At 39.3% G+C, this 22905-nt stretch overlaps 1 protein-coding gene across 7 annotated transcripts in view; it reads left to right on the top strand.

Moving 5' to 3' along the window:
- The window catches only part of PPM1B (protein phosphatase, Mg2+/Mn2+ dependent 1B), a 93381-nt gene that overhangs the window by 49605 nt on the left and 20871 nt on the right, over positions 1-22905 (top strand). For 5 of the 7 annotated variants that reach the window (XM_045981807.1, XM_045981809.1, XM_045981808.1 and 2 more), the window contains exons 2-6: positions 4331-4627; positions 5762-6621; positions 15129-15246; positions 18708-18819; positions 19216-19273. In XM_045981807.1, coding sequence (XP_045837763.1) covers positions 4594-4627; positions 5762-6621; positions 15129-15246; positions 18708-18819; positions 19216-19273 — 1182 coding nt within the window. In that variant the 5' untranslated portion in view covers positions 4331-4593. The remainder of the gene's footprint in view (positions 1-4330; positions 4628-5761; positions 6622-15128; positions 15247-18707; positions 18820-19215; positions 19274-22905) is intronic. The other 2 variants (XM_045981805.1, XM_045981806.1) reach the window with 1 other exon arrangement.

The raw sequence follows: 22905 nt of genomic DNA, 5'->3' as shown, positions 1-22905 counted from the left end.
GTGAATAGCAAAAGCAAAGAGATGCTAGGCAAATATATATTTTCCACAGTAAATAACTTCTTTAATAAAGACAGCCTTTTATGGAAGAAAGTCATAGTCACTTAAGGTAAAAATCATTGACTGCATCATTCATAGGTTAATTATTGCAGCAAAGAAATCGAACCAGGAGTTTATAAAGAGCTGTTAGCATATCAGTATAGTTAATTTTATAAAAACAAGACCTTTAACTTAATTTTTTCATTTTTAAAATTTTTTTAAAAGATTTTATTTATTTATTTGACAGACAGTGATCATAAGTAGGCAGAGAGACAGGCAGAGACAGAGAGGGGAAGCAGGCTCCCTGCAGAGCAGAGATCCCTATGCAGGGATCATGACCTGAGTCAGAGGCAGAGGTTTTAACCCACTGAGCCACCCAGGCAGCCCTCAAATAAATAATTCTTTTTTTTTTAAATTTTATTTATTTATTTGACAGAGATCACAAGTAGGCAGAGAGGCAGGCAGAGAGGGAGGAGGAAGCAGGCTCCCTGCTGAGCAGAGAGCCCGATGTGGGGCTAGATCCCAGAGCCCTGGGATCATGACCTGAGCCGAAGGCAGAGGCTTTAACCCACTGAGCCACCGAGGCGCCCCTAAATAATTCTTTAAAAAAAAAAATAGAATGTAGTTTATACAGTGCTTATACGAGAAGTGACCAAGAAATACATTTTATTGCATAGAAGTTTGCTGATCATCTCATCGCAAAGTTCTTTGCTTTTGAAGAATAATACAACTTAAAATAGAAGTTCCTAATTCCACAGCAGTATGCAGATATTTTTAGATAAAAGAAAATACACACACACACACTCTCTCTCTCTCTCTCTCTCTCTCTTCCCATTCAAGATAAAGGTAACTTACCAAGAAGGTAACTATTTTAAAGAAAGTAGTGTTAGCAAATGAGCATTTGGGAACTAACCCTTTGGAAAGGTAATGGTTTGTTTTGTGATTTTTTTTTTTTAATTTTATTTAATGAGTGGGTTTTTTCCAGTTTTTTTCTTAATATTTTATTTATTTGACAGAAATCACAACTAGGCAGAGAGGCAGGCAGAGAGAGAGGAAGAAGCAGGCTCCCCGCGGAGAAGAGAGCCCGATGCGGGGCTCGATCCCAGGACCCTGGGATCATGACCTGAGCCGAAGGCAGAGACTTTAACCCACTGAGCCACCCAGGCGCCCCATGTTTTGTGATTTTTTTTTTTAAAAAAGATTTTATTGATTTGAGTGTGCACACATGAGCATGAGTGGGGAGAGAGGCAGAGACAGAGAGGAACAAGCAGATGCCCTGCTGAGCCTCGAACATAAGGGGGCTCAACACAACAGGGCTCTGATCTCATGACCCGAGCTGAAGTCAGACGCTTAACTGACTGAGCTACCCAGGTGTCCCTGTTATGTGATCTTTGTTGTAAAAAAAGATCATGTACAGTAACTGTCAAATTTGCATACTTTACTTGGGAATTTTGGTGTGTCTTTTAGGAAAACTACATGGGTGGCATCAAGATGGCTCACAATAGTACTGTTTTATAATATTAAAAAATGAAAAATATTCATTCATAGTAGGATGGATAAAAATTATACATGAACATATAGTGGCATAGAGAACTACAGCTCTCCGTCAATATGGATGAATCTCAGAAGTATAGTGGTGAGCCAAAACCCCCCAAAATACTAGATTACAATGTATAATGTCAAAAATATAAAACTGTGCCTCAAGTGGTTAAAAACTACAAGGGATACTGATGATAAAATTCAGGATAATAGGATGCTTCAGTGGTCTTGATAATGTTCTACTTCTTAAATTGTATGATAGGTACATAGGTGTTCGTTTTTTTACTTTTTAGCTATATGTATATGTTATGTAATCTCTCATATGTGTGATATTTCATGTTTAAAAAATTTAAATCAGGGGCACCTGGCTGGCTCAGCCAGAAGAGTGTTTGACTCTTGATGTTAGGGTTATGAGTTTGAACCCCACATTGGGTATAAGAGATTAATTAAAAATAAATAAGTAAAACTTAATAAAAATAAATCATTAAGGGACAACCCCAACTTTAAAATAACAGTTTGGGACTTAAAAATGGCCAATCTGTGGGGCACCCTGTCTGGCTCATTCGCTTACAGCATGCAACACTTACTTACTTACTTACTTACTTACTTACTTATTTATTTATTTGACAGAGAGAGAGCGAGAAAGACACACGCAGCGAGAAAGTGGAGCACAAGTAGGGGGAGTGGGAGAGGGAGAAGAAGCAGGCTTCCCACTGAGCAGGGAGCCTGACGTGGAACTAACTCATGGCTCGATTCCAGGACCTGGGATCATGACCTGAGCCAAAGGCAGCCACTTAATGATTGAGCCATCCAGATGCCCCACAGCATGCAATTCTTGATCTCAGCATTGTAAGTTCGAACCTCATATTGAGTGTAGACATTATTTAAAAATAAAATCTTGGGGCAGAAGACAATAGAGGAGGAAGCTCTCTGCCAGCTTCCTCCTCTCTCTCTCTCTGCCTGCCTCTCTGCCTACTTGTGGTTTCTATCTGTGAAATAAATAAATCTTAAAAAAATAAAATAAAATCTTGAGGTGCACTTGGGTGGCTTCTGACTTTTTTTTTTAAGATTTTAGTTGTTTATTTGACAGAGATTACATAGTAGGCAGAGAAACAGGCGGGTAGGGGGAGGGGAGGAAGCAGGCTCCCTGCTGAGCAGATCCCAGTGTTCCATCCCAGAACCCTGAGATCATGACCTGAGCTGAAGGCAGAGGCTTAACCCCCGAGCCACCCAGATGCCCCAAGCATGTGACTCTCGATCTCAGCTCAGGTCTTGATCTCAGGGTCATGAGTTCAGACCACATGTTCCGACTCTGCGCTGGTTGTGGAGCCTACCTAAATAAATAAAATCTTTATTTAAAAAATGACCTATTTGTGAAAGAATGTAGTCCCTGATAAAGCCCGTTAGGTGTGCTGGCGACCGGAGTTCAGTCAGATACTCATTTCCTGGACTTTGAATCTTGAGCAAGCAACTTTAGAAAGAAACAGACAGCAGGTAGGAATCCTAGCAGTGAAAGCAGCAGGCTTTTCTTGGTGTAACTTCCACAGTACTCAGGAGAGTGTGTGTTGTGGGGGTACTCATTGGATGGTTTTCCAAAGCTGCCTTTTCATTCTTAATGTTCCCTGTAGTGTTCTATTGGACACCTTTCTTCCTTCTCTGTTTATTCTTCACCTAAAAACAAATTGGAAATAGGAATTACTGAACTATTGTTTTAATCTTTGAAATGAGTAATTCTGGTGATTTTCAGCCTATTTGTTGAAATGTAAAACAGTGGCACCTTAATTAGAGCATCAAAGTGATGAAAAGGACAACACTTTTTTTTTTTTAATTGATAGATGGAATTGAAAAGTAGTTTGAGGGGTGCCTGGTTGGCTCTGTTGGTAGAACATGCAGCTCTTATTCTTGGGGTTGTAGGTTCAAGTCCCACACTGGGGATAGAGATCACTAAAAAGACAATAACAAAAAACAACAGGGGCACCTGACTGACTCCCTCGGAAGAGCGTGTGACTCCTGGGGCCCCTGGGTGCCTGTCTGCATTCAGCTCAGGTCATGATCCCAGGGTCATGGGATCAAGTCCTACATTGGGCTCCCTGCTTGGCGGGGCGTCTGGTTCTCCCTCTGCCTGCTGCTCTCCGTGCTTATGTGCTCGTGTTCTCTCTCGCTTGCGCGCGCGCTCTAAAATAAATAAATAAATAAATAGAATCTTTAAATATTCTATCACATTGCTATTTTGTGTGTGTCTGTTTTTTTTTTAAGATTTTATTTATTTATTTGACAGACAGATTACAAGTAGGCAGAGAGGCAGGCAGAGAGAGAGGAGGAAGCAGGGTCTCCATGGAGCAGAGAGCCCGATGTGGGGCTCGATCCCAGGTCCCTGGGATCATGACCTGAGCTGAAGGCAGAGGCTTTAACCCACTGAGCCACCCAGGCGCCCCATTTTGTGTTATATTTGAATGAAAAGTAATTTTATGTATTTTAGAAAACATATCTTTCAGAATTCCTTTTAATATTTGTATATGTAATATATAGGATATATAACTCATGAAAAATTAGAGATTTGCTATAATTTATAAATATATACATGGTGGTTCATCAGGATTTTACTATATATATATATTTTGTGTGTGTATATGTATATATATATATAGTTAATAATGGTCATAGCTGGAAAAGGTAACTCACAAAGATACCTAGATCCAAATGAAAGCCCGTTGATCTAGATTAGTGTCTCTCAAAATGTGTTTTTTTTTTTCAGTTGCCAGCATGCTCTTTTGAAGGTCCCCATCCAAGACGTACTGGGAAAAAAAAAAAATCTTTTTTTTGGAATCTGCATTTTGAGCAAGTAACAACAAACATTTTATGATTTTATTGTTTCAAGTACTGTGCTAATAATAAGCACATTACATCAACTCATTCTTCACTGCAACTCTGTGTGGGTACTATTGTTGTGAACCCCATTTGATAGAGGAGAAAAGGTAAAAGTGGCTAATTAATCCACAGAAGGAATTTGAGCTACAAATGACTAAGAATTTTACTCAAGGTCACACAGCTAGTGAGTATCACGGTTGTAGGTGGGAAACTACCCGGGCATCTGCATGCTTATTTGGAGAACCAGCACTATAGACCAAGTGATTTGAAATTGGGAAAGCTTTATTCTAAAACAACAGTGACCTCAGGAGGGAGAGGGATGCCTCGTCATACATTACAGTCCTGTGTGTGGATTGTAAATCTCTGTCAGCACCGAATAAAAGTTGTCCTAATGCTACTTTGTGGATTATAAAACCCACCAACATTAAGTATATTCTGTAGCACATCCCTGAGGTTACATTGTTTTAACAGAATCCAAATAATAGCTTTCAATTTGATATGTGGTAAAGCTTTGATAAAATCACATGTTTGGGAGTGGAGATTTGATGTTTAAATTAAGTTTGGGGTAGTCGTCAGTATTATTGAGGGAAAATATCTTACAAATCCATGCTTTTGGAAGTCTTCCTGAAATACACTAAATTACTTTAGTATATTAGAAAAGATGCCACACCATTCTGAATATTCTCATGGATCAGTCTTCTATAACCCCAGAGTTCTCTTGTAAATTGAGTATTTAAGGGATGCCTGGGTGGCTCAGTTGGTTAAGCCGCTGCCTTTGGCTCAGGTCATGATCCCAGGGTCCTGGGATGGAATCCCACATCAGGCTCCCTGCTCAGTGGGGAGCCTGCTTCTTTCTCTGCCTCTGCCTGCCGCTCTGCCTGCTTCTGTTCTCCCCCCCTCTCTCTGACAAATATATAAGTAAATAAAAACTTTAAAAAAAAGTAAGTTGAGTATTTAAGAAAACTTAAACCAGGTTGTGTTTCTTAGTTTTCCTTTCCTGGAACAGTGGTTTTCAACTTATTGTACATCTAAGTCACCAGAGAGGCTTAAAAAAAAACCCGATATCTGGGTCTCACCCCTAGAGATTCTGATTTAATTGGCCTGATGATTCTAATGTGGCAGGATTGAGAAACCACTGTTCTAGAATAAGGATGTATGGGGAAATTTTCTTGGTTTCTTTTTTGTTGTTCCAGTAAATTCAGAGAATACTGAAAAACACACTTGAGATAGGAGTTACTAGAGAACAGATGGAATATTATAGATAATTCTCCGACAGATTTCAACATATAACCCTTGGCTGCTTTTTGTTTTCTTTCAGATTCCTTATTAAACATGGGTGCATTTTTGGACAAACCCAAAACTGAGAAACATAATGCTCATGGTGCTGGGAATGGTTTACGTTACGGCCTGAGCAGTATGCAAGGATGGAGAGTGGAAATGGAAGACGCACACACAGCTGTTGTAGGCATTCCTCACGGCTTGGAAGACTGGTCATTTTTTGCAGTTTATGATGGTCATGCTGGATCTCGAGTAGCAAATTACTGCTCAACGCATTTATTAGAGCACATCACTAATAACGAAGACTTCAGGGCAGCTGCAAAATCAGGATCCACTCTTGAGCCCTCCGTGGAAAATGTCAAGAATGGCATCAGAACTGGCTTTTTGAAAATCGATGAATACATGCGTAACTTTTCAGACCTCAGAAATGGAATGGACAGAAGCGGTTCAACTGCAGTGGGGGTCCTGATTTCACCCAAGCATATCTACTTTATCAACTGTGGTGATTCACGTGCTGTTCTGTATAGGAATGGACAAGTCTGCTTTTCCACCCAGGATCACAAACCTTGCAATCCAAGGGAGAAGGAGCGAATCCAGAATGCAGGAGGCAGCGTAATGATACAGCGTGTTAATGGTTCCTTAGCAGTGTCTCGTGCTTTGGGGGACTATGATTACAAGTGTGTTGATGGCAAGGGCCCAACAGAACAACTTGTTTCTCCAGAGCCTGAGGTTTATGAAATTTTAAGAGCAGAAGAGGATGAATTTATCATCTTGGCTTGTGATGGGATCTGGGATGTTATGAGTAATGAGGAGCTCTGTGAATTTGTTAAATCTAGGCTTGAGGTATCTGATGACCTGGAAAATGTGTGCAATTGGGTAGTGGACACTTGTTTACATAAGGTATGTAAGTCTTTTTGTTACAGTTAAAATACTCTGTTAATTTTGAAAAGGCACGGTAAGTAAAACGAACCAAACTTAAATTTTAAAAACTTTTCATTAGGGAAAACCTGTATATTTTTAAATCATTTTCTTCACTAGATATTATTTTTGCAAGGGGGGAGGGGAAGTATCCTCGTTTGCCTCAACCTTCTAGGTTGAAAATTAAGTTTAATAACCTTGCGGCATTTGTTGTCATTTAAGTATTTTATGGCTTGTTGCTGTGGCTGAGACATCTATGGAGAATTGTGCCTTTTGATTTAAATTCTCAGTATTGCCAATAGAGATCTTATGCCAGATTTTGAAGCAGTTTGATGAACTGTGTATATGGTACACTTCTGAAGTAAATATACAAAAGATCAAAAGCCATGTATTATAGTGGAAGACACACCAGAGACCTAGGCTAAGTCAAGTTTTGTAATTTAGATCTGAGCCTCCTAGCAGCTAAGATGAAAACTGAAGTAGAAGTATAAATTGTGTATTTCTTATCATTTAGTAAAAGAAGTTCTTTCCTGGCAACAAAATCAAAAATGGATTTACATGTGGTTCTGTATAAATGATATATGACATGGTAGAGCATACCTTAACTTTGGTAGAAGATACCAGAGTTCTTTTCATATAGATGTTTTTTGTCATTACTGATTAAAACCCAAAGAGTAATAAATAAATAAAATCTTAAAAACCAAAGAGTAGTATAAAATAACGAATTCCTGTGAGTCTGTAACATTTAATTTAGTTTTGTAACGTTCTGTGAATCTTAACTTCATATAGTGATAGGGAAAGCAAATGCAGACAGATATTCAGCAATTTCCTTGAATGGCTTTAAAATATTTGGTAGTTTCAGGTGGGTTTTTGACAGTGCCTATACAGCAGTCAGTCAAATTTTGAGTTAACTAACCAGTGCCTAGAATATGTGAGTAGTGTATGGCTCTGATTGAAAAGATAACTGAGGCAAAACTAACCTTTGGTTATATGAAATAAAGGTTCTGACTTACTTATTCTGTCTAGATTAGAACTGTTCTGTCTCCCCACCATGTAAGTTGCTTTGGAAGATACAGATACGGCCAAAAAGTTTCTAATGAAGGATTTCTTGAGTCTGTGGAAATACCCAGGTTTTGGTGAAGTGTCTACTTCTTTTTCATAGAATGGGAAGAGACAACTTCAAATAGAGAAAATTTAAGGCTGGTGTTTCCATTTGGCAGCTTTTTTTCCGAAAGGATTTTAAATGATGGATCCTTTAGCTTATCTGTCGTTTTTGTTCCTTAAGTGTACTGTATATTTTGGGGTGTTTTTTTTTTTAACTTAACTGGATAGGTTAAGTATGAAAGTATCGATGGTTGTCAGTGATTGAATAGGCTCTAGAATGTCTTCTCCTTGGACTCTACATGGAGAGATTCTGACCTGCAGCTTTTTTGAGACAAAAGCAAGCAGATGTTTTTTCACCTGCCTAGCAGATGAAGACAGCATTTTCCCTGATTATAAAACAACTATATACTTAACTATTAAAAAAATTCCAGGTAATTCAGAAGTTACAAAGAAACATTCAGAAATTTGCCACTCACCTGAATTAGGCTGTGTTCATTGTGTGGTATATATCTTTCTAGTCTTTTTTGCCTGCCCGTGAGTATGTGTATTTGTATAAAAATGAGATCATTATGCTTGTTATTCTACAGTATGCTTTTTTGTTCAACAGTATGTTGTAGAGAGATCTCCACGTCTGTAGGTATCAGTCCAAATCATTTGTCATGTTGTATGGTATTTTGTTGAAAGTATGTCCTGTAGTTCTGAAGGGAGTAGCCAAAATCTATTAGGTCTGTAATTTGGAGTAAAAAAAGAAGTTTGTATTGTGGATAAACTGCCCTCTCCCTTCCACTGAAAGGATGTTATTAGCTTTCAGGAAATTTGGCTCCACCCTTCTGAATGGGGTTGAACTGATTCTGGTGGTGGATCTTTGCTTGACAGCATTTATCAGCGATTAAATATTCCTGTTGATGGTATTAAATATCCTGGATTCCTAGAATCTCAGAAATGATAAATGACAGTAATAGGGACAAGAGGTTGGAGGAACACATGATTCATTCAATTTTAGTGGAAGTTGGCCACTATGATTCCTTTGAATGAAGCTGCATTTGAATTGAAGTCAGTTGTTACTGTTTAATTAGAGAGAGTGAGAGGTTCGCTCGAGTGTGTGGGGCAGAGGGACAGGAGGAGACTCAAGCAGATTCCCTGCTGAGCACGGTGGGGGAGGGCGTGGGGGGCTCCCTCTCACAACCTGAGATCATGACTTGAGCTGAAATCAGGAATTGGATGCTTAACCGACGGAGCCATCAGGCACCCCAAATTGAAATCAATTTTGAGAAGCTTAGTTAACTTCTGTGTTGAAACAGAACAGCCCTATGAATATTTTGAACCTTTCTGTGTTACTTATGGAATTAAATATTAAACTTCTTACCCATTTGTTTTTCTAACTCCATAATTTGTCAGTTGTTTGTAGTGTAAAACTTACAGTTAGCATTGTTACCAAACAATATGATTAAAATAGGGTATGATTGCTTTGAACTTTGTCTACAAGACTGAATACAAAATTTTAAGATCCATAGAAAGCATTTTAGCTCAGTGCTTGGCGACTGCTCAGGAGGTGCCAGCTACTTCAAACTGAGAGTAGATCCGATTTTTCAGTAGAAGTTTCCCTGATAATAGATTTAAATGAGGTGTCAATATTTTCTAACACTTCTAACACTTGTCATGCCCTGATAGTTTACAAGCAGTTTTATATATTAACTCATGAAATTTGGGGAGATTATGATAATCGTCATAATCACAATAGCATCAGTAAATTGCTGCTTTCTATGTACAGCCAAATGCTGTTCTAAGCAGTTCACACATGTCTTAGTACATTTAATTTTCACAACTATAAAATGTAGCATTATTATTGCTAATGAAAATCGTTTTCAGGATTGCTGCTTTGCAATATGAAGCAGTAAGCGTTAGATGACTCTAGTCAGGTGTTACTCTCTTAGGATACTTAACTCTAGGAGAAAATAGCCCCTGAAAAAGCAGTCTTCCCATTTCATTGCCAATGCTAGTAGCATTCATGGTCTTTACGCTAATTTCAGGTCGCATAGGCCTGCAAACTACTCTTTGCATAGCCTTTCATAACTTCTAAATAACACTCATTTGCCCTCCTAGTAACCTGAGATGAATGAAATAAAAAATCTGTTTCCAACTTGCAAGTAAGGAAATAAAGTTTTGACATTAAAAGATAGCTGTTAGGGGCGCCTGGGTGGCTCAGTGGGTTAAGCCGCTGCCTTCAGCTCAGGTCATGATCTCGGGGTCCTGGGATCGAGTCCCACATCGGGCTCTCTGCTCAGCGGAGAGCCTGCTTCCCTTCCTCTCTCTCTGCCTGCCTCTCTTGTGATTTCTCTCTGTCAAATAAATAAATCTTTAAAAAAAAAAAAAAAAAGATAGCTGTTAAGTCATATATTTTTTAAAGATGTATTAGTTTTTTTTTTTAAGAATATTGAATTTTTTTTTTTAAAGATTTAATTTATTTGTTTGACAGAGAGATCACAAGTAGGCAGAGAGGCGGGCAGAGGGAGAGAGGAGGAAGCAGGCTCCCTGCCAAGCAGAGAGCCTGATGTGGGACTCAATCCCAGGACCCTGAGACCGTGACCTGAGCGGAAGGCAGAGGCTTAACCCACTGAGCCACCCATGCGCCCTGTTAAGTCATATTTTGATGAATGTTGAAGTCAAGACTAGAAATCACATCTCCTGGTTCAAGTTAGATGTGTCCGTAGCAAATGTTTTACAGAGGATTTGATGAAAAATTTTCCTGAATGGAAATGCTAAGGGTTTGTTTTTCTTTTTTCAACAATTATAAGATTAGTAAGAACATTGGTGAACAAAGCCAAAGATGTTTGTATTTATGTCCTTTTTAAAAATCTCATCCCCGTTAAACAACCACATATTTTCTTCCAAACAGTTGTGTTTATTCATACAAACATAGAGAAGTATAAAAAATAGGGTTTTCTTTCTCTTGTTTTTGTTTTATATTTTTTATAGAAATGTATCCTATTCATGTTACTTTGCCACCTGCTTTTTCTTAAATTGTAGAAGTCCATGTTCCTTTAAATTGTTCTTTCATTTTTTGTTTTAAAATACTATTTGATTTTCCTAAGTTCAGTTTATGTACCACTTATCAGAAGCTTTTTTTTTTTTTTTAAGATTTTATTTATTTCTTTGACACAGAGAGATTACAAGTAGGCAGAGGCAGTCAGAGAGAGAGAGGGAGAAGCCGGCTCCTGGCTGAGCAGAGAGCCCCATGCAGGACTTGATCCCAGGACTCTGGGATCATGACCTGAGCTGAAGGCAGAGGCTTAACCCACTGAGTCACCCAGGCGCCCAGAAGCTTATTTATTTTAAAGATTTTTTATTTTTATTTTTATTTATTTATTTGACAGCGAGAGACAGGAGATCACAAGTAGGCAGAGAGGCAGGCAGAGAGAGAGAGAGGGAAGCAGGCTCCCCGCGGAGCAGAGAGCCCGATGTGGGACTCGATCCCAGGACCCTGAGATCATGACCTGAGCCGAAGGCAGCGGCTTAACCCACTGAGCCACCCAGGCGCCCAGCTTATTTATTTTAAAACACGAGATAGTACCTGATAGTTGGATAAAATTGAGGGAAAATTTCAGCTCACAACCTGAGCTGAAACCAAGAGTCAAGACCTCCACTGTCTTCCGTCTTTGCTACATTGAATTTTAGGAGGTGGTGGCAGAAGATTTTCAGGGCCTTTGTGTCTTTTTGGCTTATTTTCCAAAGGCAGCACCACTCCAGATTAGTAATACAGCATGGAAAATGTACCCATTTGCCCCCCAAAATTGTTTAGCTCTAAACTCAGGAGATTTTCCATTATAGCTTTCAGAAAACATAATTCTGAATGATGCGAAAGTAGACATAGATAGTATTAGAGTGGAGTGTGGTTGGGTATTTTGAAAGGGAAGGACTGAATGTAAAAGTATAGTCTATAGTGTAGTAATTCTTAAGCTTGGTCCCATGGTGCCCAACTATCTCGGAATTTTTTTGCAGTTCTACTTAGCCATATTAATACTTAGCAGATACAAATATTATATAGTTAGAGCCAAACTTAATGAGTCTGTATGTGTCTTAACAAAATAATACATATACATTGAAAAAATCTTTTATTTCATTCTTTAAGAAACTGCAGTTACAGGGACACACCTGGGTGGCTCACTTCATTGAGTGTCTGACTCTTGGTTTCGGTTCAGGTCATGATCTCACAGTGGTGGGATCTGCGGTGGGAGTGGGAGGGAGATAGCGTGGGTCTTTGCGCTCAGTGGGGAGTCTCCTTGGGATTCTTTTTCTCCTCCTCGCTCTTCCCCTTCCCTACTCCTCGCCACCCCCAACACCCCCTTCTCTTCTCTTTCTTTCTCTCTAAAATAAATAAATAAACAAATTTTTAAAAATAAGAAAAGGACTACATACTAATGAGATATGGGTACTGTGTTGGTCACTGCACAGCTTCTCAAATCTTGGAATCATTGGGCACAGCCACCCTCATTTCTTGTATCATGTTGATTTTTTATGGGACTTGCTTTTTTTTTTTAAGATTTTATTTATTTATTTGACAGAGATCACGAGTAGGCAGAGAAGCAGGCAGGGGGGGAGGGGGAGAAGTAGTCTCCCCGCTGCGCAGAGAGCCCAATGTGGGGCTCGATCCCAGGACCCTGGGATCATGACCTGAGCCGAAGGCAGAGGCTTTAACCCACTGAGCCACCCAGGCGCCCCATGGGACTTGCTTTTTATCATAGCAACCCTCAATTGTATCTTTGGAAAGATACGAGGTCATTGAGAGGAATATAGTTACCAGATATTAACACTGTGAACTACTTCACACTGGTTTGCAGGATGTCTGTAGACATGGAATATCAATCTGTTTTCCCTCATTTTTACTATTTCCTTGGGTACACTGTAGCACCCTGGGTTTTGTTTTGTTTTTTTTTAAAGATTGATTTATTTTAGAGTGAGAGAGGGTAGGGGGTGGGGCAGAGGGAGAAGGACAGAGAATCTTAAGGAGGGGCTGGGCTGAGTGCAGAGGTTTGGAGCAGTGGTTGGGTTCGAGCTGAACCCGAGTCAGTTGCTCAGCTGTCTGGCTACGCAGGCACCCCTGAAAGTTGTCTTTATGTAGAATAGAAGAAACATCATTGGAATCACACATAGCTGAGGTGTAAATGTAAATTATTTCCTTTATCTTTTGATGTTTAAACTTCCCGAAACTGTATTTCAGTTAATTCCCCAATTGGTAAGATACAATTTTTATAACATAAGAACCTAATGGAAATTGTGTGTGTGTGTGTGTGTAACTTTAATATCTATGGTATAAAGCTTTTGCCTGATCTGAACTTATATGGTCAGTCATGATTCCTATAAAATGTATTGAAATTTTTTTTGGGAGGGGGAGATGCTATTTGGAACCATAGTGTTTGTGTGGATATCTGTATGTATTCATACATCCAGTGCATATTTTCTAATATGAAGTCATTGTGAAAGTCTTGGTGGATTTCATTAAAGAATAAAATTACTCCTGATTTTCTAGAAATCCTGATTTTTTTTTTTCCAGTTATGGAGAATCTGGTTTTATATACTCATGATATTTTTTCCCACTCTCTGGAAAGAGTTATTCTTTTTTTTTTTTTTTTAGATTTATTTTTTTGACAGAGATTACAAGTAGGCAGAGAGAGACAGAGAGGAGGAAGCAGGCTCCCAGCCAAGCAGAGAGCCCGATGCGGGGCTCGATCCCAGGACCCTGGGATCATGACCTGAGCCGAATGCAGAGGCTTTAACCCGCTGAGCCACCCAGGCGCCCCGAGTTATTCTTTTTGAAGTCTTCTTAACGCCTGACCTCCACTGCCTTCAGGCTTTGCTACATTGAATTTTAGGAGGTGGTGGCAAAAGTTTTTCAAGGCTTTTGTGTCTTTTTGGCTGTGACATGTGGGTTCTAAAAAGGTGGCAAGTCTGAACCAGACAATGCTTGCCTAGATTCTGGCCATAATGATTGACAAGACTAGAATGGGTATGATCTTCGCTTTTTTCACTTGGGTTGGCAAACTGCACCATCAAAGTTGCCTACCACCTCCATTGACTTAGTATTTTTAGGGGGGTTGGGTCGAAAAAATCAGTGTTGTAAGTCACTGTTCTAAGAAACTCAATTAAAGTAATATATATACCTACAGGAAAAGGTACAAGAAATTTTAGAATTTATTTCTCATAATCTCATGGTAATAATGCTACTTTTTACAATATAGATGATTTGTCTATGGTAGTGTGATGACCAGGACAACAGTAAAATTTGTCCCTAAGTTAGCAGTTCTCGTTCCCCTCTGCAGACTGATACGATTTGTGACTCCTGTCTTGGGGTGCCTCGATGGTTCAGTTGGTTAAGCATCTGCCTTTGGCTCAGGTCATGATCCTGGGATCTAGCCCCGAGCCCCACATTGGGCTTCCCAGCTCAGCAGGGAGTCTACTTTTCCCTTTTCCTCTGCCTCTCTCCCTGCTCATGCTCTCCCTCTGTATCTCTCTGTATAAGATACATAGATGAAAAAAGAAAATCTTTAAAAAACAAAAACAAAATCTAGTGTCTGTTCTCTGAAAGTTATTATATCTGACTACAGTATCTCAGCCATCCAGTTACCTTCCATTGTTTGCTGCTTTATCCTCAGAACAGTTTACAATCTGTTTTCTTCTCTGCTTATAATTGTTTGGTATAGTGTCTTGGGTATCCTAATGATCAGTAATTTTCAGCTATGTCAAAGTCAATAGAATTTTGTTAGCATTGCTCTGGTGCAGGTTAATTAGCTAGGTGAAAATGTGCACACTTGTTTGGGAGCATGTTTTTGGGCAGAAGCCACTCTGGGAATATGCAGTTTGAGTGGGAAACAGAGTTTAGAAGATGTAGTACATATGAAGATACCTTAATTTCTTTTTTTTTTTTTTAATATTTTATTTATTTGACAGAGAGAAATCACAACTAGGCAGAGAGGCAGGCAGAGAGAGAGGAGGAAGCAGGCTCCCCGCGGAGCAGAGAGCCCGATGCAGGGCTCCATCCCAGGACCCTGGGATCATGACCTTGAGCCAAAGGCAGAGGCTTTAACCCACTGAGCCACCCAGGCGCCCCGAGATACCTTCATTTCTTAAGTTGTGGAGTGCTGGTGGGTAAGAATAGGTTCACAGAATTAAAAGTCATAAAGTAGAGATCTGTCCTTATCTAGAGATCTTATTTCTTCAGGGAATACTTCAGATAGTTCTTTGGAATGGAAATGATTGTGTTGAGTGTGTGCATTCTGGTCATTTAAATAAACTATAATTGCTTAATGTAATTAACTGTTTTGAATTAAATAGTGGAAAGTTGCTGGACTATGGAAATACAATTCTTTTCTTTTTTCTTTAAAATACAGGGAAGTCGAGATAACATGAGTATTGTACTAGTTTGCTTTTCAAATGCTCCCAAGGTCTCAGATGAAGCAGTGAGAAAAGATTCAGAGCTGGATAAGCACTTGGAATCACGGGTTGAAGGTAAGTAAGAAAGGTTATTTCCCCCCACCCACCCCTCCCCTTTTAGAAGGAAAGGAAAAGTGTTTTCCCCTGTTTATCAAATAGTTCTTTTAGGGTTAGGAAAAAGTATTTCAACACAAGGCTTTAAAAAATAAGCATCTGCCTGCCTGAGATTTACTATCACATCTTGGACCAATGTGTGGGAATTTTTTGGCAGGGAGAAGACAAATATGTCTATTATACCACCAAAGAGAAACATCTGAAAATAGTCTGTTAAAGCTTGCCATTTTATTTCTCCTTTTGCTGATTATGCTTTTAGGAGTGAAGAGTCCAGTGAAATTTGCCTTGGGGCTTATCATGAACATTGAGTGCTGTAATTCCAGTAACACTTAATTCCTCCCAAGTTAATGAGAGGAATTCATTATACTACATGTTTTTATCTTACTGATAAGAGTTAGCATTGATGTCATGAAAGAGTATTGGTTTTACATTGACCCTTGACCAGCATCAGGGTTGGGGATGCAAACACACCCACTATTTCTGCCTTCCCTCCCACTTGCGCCTCAGTTGAAAATGTATATACGTTTGAATCCCTTGAACTTAATTACAATAGTCTGCTGTTTACTGGAAGTCTTAAACGACCAATTAACACATATTTTTTATGTTCTATATATGATGTGCTGTATTTTTTTTTTTTAAGATTTAATTTATTTATTTGACAGAGAGATCACAAGTAGGCAGAGAGGTAGGCAGATAGAGAAGGGGAAGCAGGCTCCCTGCTGAGCAGAGAGCCTGATGCGGGGCTCAATCCCAGGACCATGAGATCATGACCTGAGTGGAAGGCAGAGGCTTAACCCACTGAGCCACCCACATGCCCCATGATGTGCTGTATTTTTACAATAAAGTAAGCCAGACAGTAGGGGCGCCTGGGTGGCTCAGTTGGTTGAGCAGTCTGCTTTTGGCTCAGGTTATGATCCCAGAGTCCCAGGATCAAGCCTCGTGTTGCCCCATGTCGAGCCCCATGTTGCCCCATCTCGGGCTTCCGGATCAGCAGGTCGTCTGCTTCTTCCTCTCCCTCTGCCCTCCACTCTGCTTGTGCTCTCTCTCTGAAGTGAATAAATAAAAATTTTTTTAAAAGAAAGCCAGAGAAAAATCAATGTTATTAAGAAAATCATGAAGGGAAAATATATTTACTATAGTGTACTATACCGAAAAAAACCCACATATAAGTGGACTCACACAGTTGAAACCTGAGTCATTCAAGAATCAACTGTACTTGTTTTTTTTTTTTAACTTTCTATTTTGTAGTAATTTAAGCTTGAAGAAGAGTTGAAACAATTCAAAGAGCTCCCAAATACAATGTAGAACCTTTTACCTAGATACCCCGTTTGTTTACCTTGTAATTCATTTGACTCCTCTCTCCACTTTCTATAACATACACACTCATTCCTTTTCTCTCTGTCTCTTTGGCTGTAGCAATGTCTGCAGTCATATTTGGTGTCCTAACTGAGAGGGTGTCACTAGCCTGATAGAGCTCAGGGATGTTGCTTATTAGCATTTTGGAGTACACAAGCCAGCCCCCCCACCAAAAAAAAAAAAAGGCGCTGGTCCAGAATGAGTACCAAAGCCGAGAAATCCTGTACTATAGAGATATAAGCATAAGGCAGAAAAATGACAGTGATGCCTCATGAAGCTTGCAGTCAGTGATACAGAGAAGTTCTGCAGTGGAAGGATGTGTGTAGCACTAGTACACCGACTTCAGGCTTGGGTTGGAGAAGAATTTGAGAAAGTGACGTGTGAAGTTGAAACCTGGAGGATCAGTATGAGTGAACTGTACAATATGGGTTGGTTGGAATGGCGTAAAATTAGGCAGAGAGGCAGACAGAGAGAGAGGGGGAAGCAGGCTCCATGCTGAGCAGAGAGCCTGATGCGAGGCTTGATCCCCAGGACCCTGGGATCATGACCTGAGCCGAAGGCAGAGGCTTTAACCCCCTGAGCCACCCAGGCACCCCAGTTTTTATTTATTTTTTATAAGATTTTATTTATTTGACATAGAGAGACACAGTGAGAGAGAGAACACAAGCAGGGGGAGTGGGGGAGGGAGAAGTAGGCTTCCTGCTGATCAGGGAGCTAGATGCAGGGCTCAATCCCAGGACCCTGGGATCATGACCCGAGCTGAAGGCAGACATCCAACGACTGAGCCACCCAGATGCCCAATTTTTTTTTTTAAAGATATTATTTATGAGAGAGAGAGAGAGAGCACGCATGCAAGCAAGCAGAGGGGGTGAGGGAGAGGGAGAGGCAGAAGCAGGGAGTGCTGAAGCAGGGAGTGCTGATGTGCGGCTCAGTCCCAGAACCCCGAGATCATGACCAGAGCCAAAGGCAGACACTCAATGAACTGAGCCACCCAGGTGCCCTGCCTTTTTAATTTTAAATTGTGGAACATAACTACTTCGGGATCAAAGTGAAATAAGACAGTATTTCACTTCATGTGGAATTTAAAAAACAAAGCAGAAACAGACTTATTGGTGTGAGGAGAACAAACCAGTGGTTGGCAAAGGAAGGATAGGTGAACTAGGTGAGGAGAAATGAGAGGTACAAACTTGAGTTATCAAAGAGGTCATAGGGCTGAAAAATCCAGGATCGGAAATACAGTCAGTAATACTGTACTAACATTTTATGGTGACTACACTTAAACTGTGGTGAGTGTTTTGTTGTGTGTGTATAATTATCGAATCACTGTGTTGTACACCTGAAACTAATACTATGTATCACCTAATTTTCAATTAGATATAAATAACCTTATGAAACAATTCCTAATTTTTCTCCTCCATATAGTCCTCACTTTTTTTGGTAATTACAGTATTAATAACCTTTTAACTTTTGTATTATTCTTGTATAAAATTAGGTCAAAGTGTTGTTCCATGTAGCTGTCCTGTGTTCACAGGGATCACTTTTAGTGACTATAAACCATTTCACTCAGTGGCTATACCAAAAATTTCTTAACTCTTAACTCTTCTTAATGTTGAACATTTCATTTCTTCTAGTTTTTGCTTTTATGTGTGCAGGTAACATTTTTTTTTAAGATTTTTTTTTTTTAATTTGACAGAGATCACAAGTAGGCAGAGAGGCGGGCGGGGGAGGGGTGGGTGTTGGGAAGCAGGCTCCCTGCTGAGCAGAGGTGGGGGGGCGCTGCAGAGCTCAGTCCCAGGACCCTGGGATCATGACCTGAGCCACCCAGGCGCCCCTGCAGATAACTTTTTATATTACTTTTATTCCTTGTGTGATAGTAAGTTAATGTTTGCTTTTTTTACATTTAAAAATTGATACTAAAGAAACTAATAATACACTATATATTAACTAACTTTAAATTAATAAATAAATAAATATAAGGGATAACTACCGAATAGTTGCCCTTGTTTCAGTCTCTCTGAATCCTGAGTAAGCACATTAATTTAGGAATTCTTTTTAAAAACCTGCAGAAATTATGGAGAAGTCTGGTGAGGAAGGAATGCCTGATCTTGCCCATGTCATGCGCATCTTGTCTGCAGAAAATATCCCAAATTTGCCTCCTGGGGGAGGTCTTGCTGGCAAGTAAGTAGAACAAAAAGAACTAATTTTGAGTTCCTTTATAATTAGTAATTAAGTAATTTTGGAGAAGAAGTGTATCAATTATCAAAAGATGAGATGAGTTGATGGTTCTTATACTAGAGAAGAACTTTAAAATTTCATCCAAAGGGATTTTTTTTTTTTTTTGAAGGGAATAATTTGTTATGTGCTTTTTAAAGGTGAAGGCCCTTCTTTCCTTTATAAATGAGAACAGATGGCTTGTGCTGAATCAAATTCTAAGTGAAATGTAGAAACTATGTTCTTGGCAAACATTTAGCATGGCAGTTAATTTTTGAGGATAGTCAAGATAAAGTATTTTAAATACTCAGAAGCTTGGTAATTATATGTAATTTAATAAAACTAATGCATAATTTATTTTAGGCGCAATGTTATTGAAGCTGTTTATAGTAGGCTGAATCCACATCGAGAAAGTGATGGGGTAAGTATTCTTTTATTTCTTAAGCATTTAAAATAATTTTATAATGTAAATACTAGTTATAATACATTCACATAATGAAATCTATAGCTATTAGTATGTTTCATGTTAAGGAGTCAGTTTAAGGAACTGTCTAGAAATGGAGGTAGAGAAACAGTTCTGTTTTGTAGTTAAGTTTGTTGTCACTTAATGGGCATCAAGTACCTTTTTGTTGGGCTGTACTTACTTTCTCCCTGTATGTCTGCCTTTCCTTCTGCTTCTCCCTTAAATCTTAATTTTGAGGTGAAGAACATACTTTTGAACATCTCCTTTTCTCCTTCAGCAGCCTGCTACCATCACTAGAACTTAATGATAGAGAAATGGGCTATTAAAGACCTGATTTTCAGTGCCCACTATGTGCTCAGTCGAATACCTGAGGGTAATTTCTTTCTTAACCTTAGCATTGCCACTTGTAGGTATTTTGTGTTGAACTGAAATAACCATTTTCCGTTGTAACCTGCTGTGCTTCCTCAGCAGAACTCTCTCCCTTTACCTTCCTTGGAAATACCAGTAAGCTGTCAGCTGCACCTCCGTTTTTTTGTCTTAGCACTTTACCAGGAGACAAAACAGTGTCTTCTTTTTTTGCTTTTTAATTCCCCTATGTTTCAGGGTCAGTAATTCAAATAAGTATTTCCTTGTAGGGTTTTGAAGGTTTTGGACATCTATAAATGAATAACTTAATTTTTAACATACATGCTTGAAAGATTGAAGGGAGCCAAAGTAGTAATGAAACTCACTGAGAAGAGATAGACTCACTCTCCAAATTTCCAGCTCCTCGGGGGCAGGTCTTAAGAGAGACATCAACCACTGGTAGAAATAAAGTATCCTCTCGGTTGAGCCATTTTGCAAGTTGCACAGCAATATCCTAGCATTTCTTTATTCTCAGCAAAAAAAAGTATCCTTGCAAAAAAAAAAAAGAAATTTTGCAATTTATACATTTTAGTGAGTTGAATAAAGTGATACTGTATATTGCTGATAGCAGACTTTATGTCTCGGTCTTGAGCAGTGGTTCTGAGTCTTTCTTTTGTGTCCGGTCCCTCGAAGTATTAAGACTTGTACCTAAAGCTGTGAAAATTCATTTAAAAGTAAAGAGAAGTCATATTTACATTTAGAGAGAACCCTAAATCAGGGAAACAAGGACAAATTGTTGACACAATTGAAAAGCCCATGGTGGTTGGCTGGTGTGGAGTGAAGGGAGACTGATCCTAGGTTCCACACAGCCTCCAGAATCATGGTTAGAGGAAAAAAGCCCTCAGATAGTAGTTATTGATCATTACTAACCATTACCATTTAAGTGCTCATGTTTCTTCATGTGCTTGGAAATGTAATCCTGGTGTGTAATCCTGAAAAATTCTCATTATGCCTTGCCAGATCTCTTCAAGGTCGCTTAAGAAAGTTGGCTGCTCTTACTCCAGATAGAATTTTTAAAAATATTTCACACCCCTAAATTAATGTTGAGGTTAATGTTTTAAACTTTTTAAAAAATATAAAAATACTTATTATACACAGTAGCTCTCTAAACAGTGAATAAATAAACAACAGAGCCATGAAACAGAAGAGGAATGCTCAGGACAAAAATACTGGCCTTGGGTAGGATTATTACATGATTCTGTAAGTTAAGGAGATGCATACTAGTTACCTTTCTATACAAGCTTTCTAGTAACCTCAGCAGATCAAACACAGACAGGCTGTCACATGTTGTGAATTGATGTGAATTGATCCCTACCATCAGTGCATCTTGCCATAGAGAGATAAACACACAAGTTAGAAAGAAATAATAAAATATAGGATGTGATTAATTGCCTTGTGAATTGCACAGTGATTTCTGGGAAGGTCCAAGTTTCAGAGAAAAGAGATGAGAAGAATTATCAGAGTGACAGAAATGAAATGAGGAGGATGATAGCTCAAGTGGATGGGAGAGGCAGGAACAAAGTAGGAGTTATCTTAAAGAAAGGACCTCATTTTGCCTGGAGCAGGGAGAGAACTGCTCTGGCGAGAAATAAGAATTTAGGATGCGGGAAGTATTTTTGGCGAGACTGGAGAGGCCTTTTGAACTTTACAGTGAGGAGCCACCGTATGTTGGGAGCAGAAGGATAGTAGACTCAGAGGAGTATCTGTGGTGTTTTAATCTGTTAGAACCATGTGCAGTGTTAGATTAAAGAGAAGCTGGCAGTCAACTAGTGAAATAATTGCCAAGATCAAAGTTCCCAATTTACTGCACAAACTAACTTGCAGCCCAGAATACTATGTGGGGAAATACTCTTTTACCCTTTCAGAATAATCACGACCTTAGAAAAATGTTGAATCCCCATGGTAGAAGCAGAAGTACACTAAATGTGCATTAGCAGAAATGTACTAAAAAACACAAAGAAGCAGAAAAAAATGAAGTAATTATAGGAATTTAATTGAATTCTTAGCTCCTATCTTGTGCTACTATGACAGTGGATTGGGCACGAATGTGCTCTGAGAAGGTTTCTCGCCTCAGATCGGTGCCATGTCGTAGAAGACATGACCAGGAAGTGCAGTGGCAGGAGCTGACAGTTGGAGTTTTTTTAAATAACAGAAATAAAATTGTGTACGGATATTTAACAACAACAACAACAACCACCAAAGAATGCTAGAGTTAATCCAAGATGTATTGAGATTCCTAAAATGTCTGCTTTATGTCAGAGAGAGAATTACCCTGCCCTGAATGCCTGCAGGCGGTACCATTAGATGCAGGGACGCATTTACTTTTCTTACATTGAAAGAAAATCTTTTGGATAACATATTTCAAAAAGCCAAGTGGAGTGTAAGCCAGAGCGAGAGTGCATGTAGGATAGGGGTGGGTGTCAAAGGAAGAGGGAAAGAGAGAGAATCCTAGGCAGCCTCCATGCTCAGCATGGTACCCCACACGGGGCTCGATCCCACAACTCTGGGATTATGACCTGAGCTGAGAACAAGATGCTTAACCAACTGAGCCACCCAGGTACCCCTATAAGTCAGAAACTAAAACATCTAAAGTATATTCAGAAAGCTCGCTATTTAGGGGAGTCTTCTGAAGTTGTTTACCAAATTTGTTTTTTCAGCCTTTTGGCATACGTTCAGACTTCTTAATGCAGGTAATATTGACATTTTCCCAACTGTTAAAATCTTTGGAAAAGAGTTAAGCAAGGATGCTTAGGTGGTTTGTGAATCCCCAGAAAGGTTTTGAAAATGTGTTTGTGGACATACGCAGTTTTTAACACAAAGTATAGTATGTGTGGGTATTCATCAGTTCCTCCAAGGAGTCTGTGACGCCAAGAGAATAATCACCTACAGGACCAGAAAAAAATAAAACTGCGTTTTGCTCTAAGCTGTTCTTATATTTCGCAAGGCTCTGAGGTCTCGGCCCTTTACTTCTTCTAAAGTGCTAGGTTGGGAGCGCTTAGCTGGTTCAGTCAGTAGAGCATGCAGCTCTTGATCTAGGGGTTGTGAGTTCAAGTTCCATGTTAGGTGTAAAGATTACAAAACCAAACCAAACCAACCCCCCTGCCCCCCAAAAACACAAAAAACTGTTTCACTGACTTAGAGTCTGCTCTTTGAAAATATACTGCTAATCAGGTAGCCATATATGT

The sequence above is a fragment of the Meles meles genome, chromosome 16 (assembly GCF_922984935.1).
Source record: "Meles meles chromosome 16, mMelMel3.1 paternal haplotype, whole genome shotgun sequence".
NCBI classification, from domain to species: Eukaryota; Metazoa; Chordata; class Mammalia; order Carnivora; family Mustelidae; genus Meles; species Meles meles.
The sequence above is the reverse complement of the archived record's forward strand: the minus strand, read 5'-3'. Positions and strand labels throughout refer to the sequence as shown.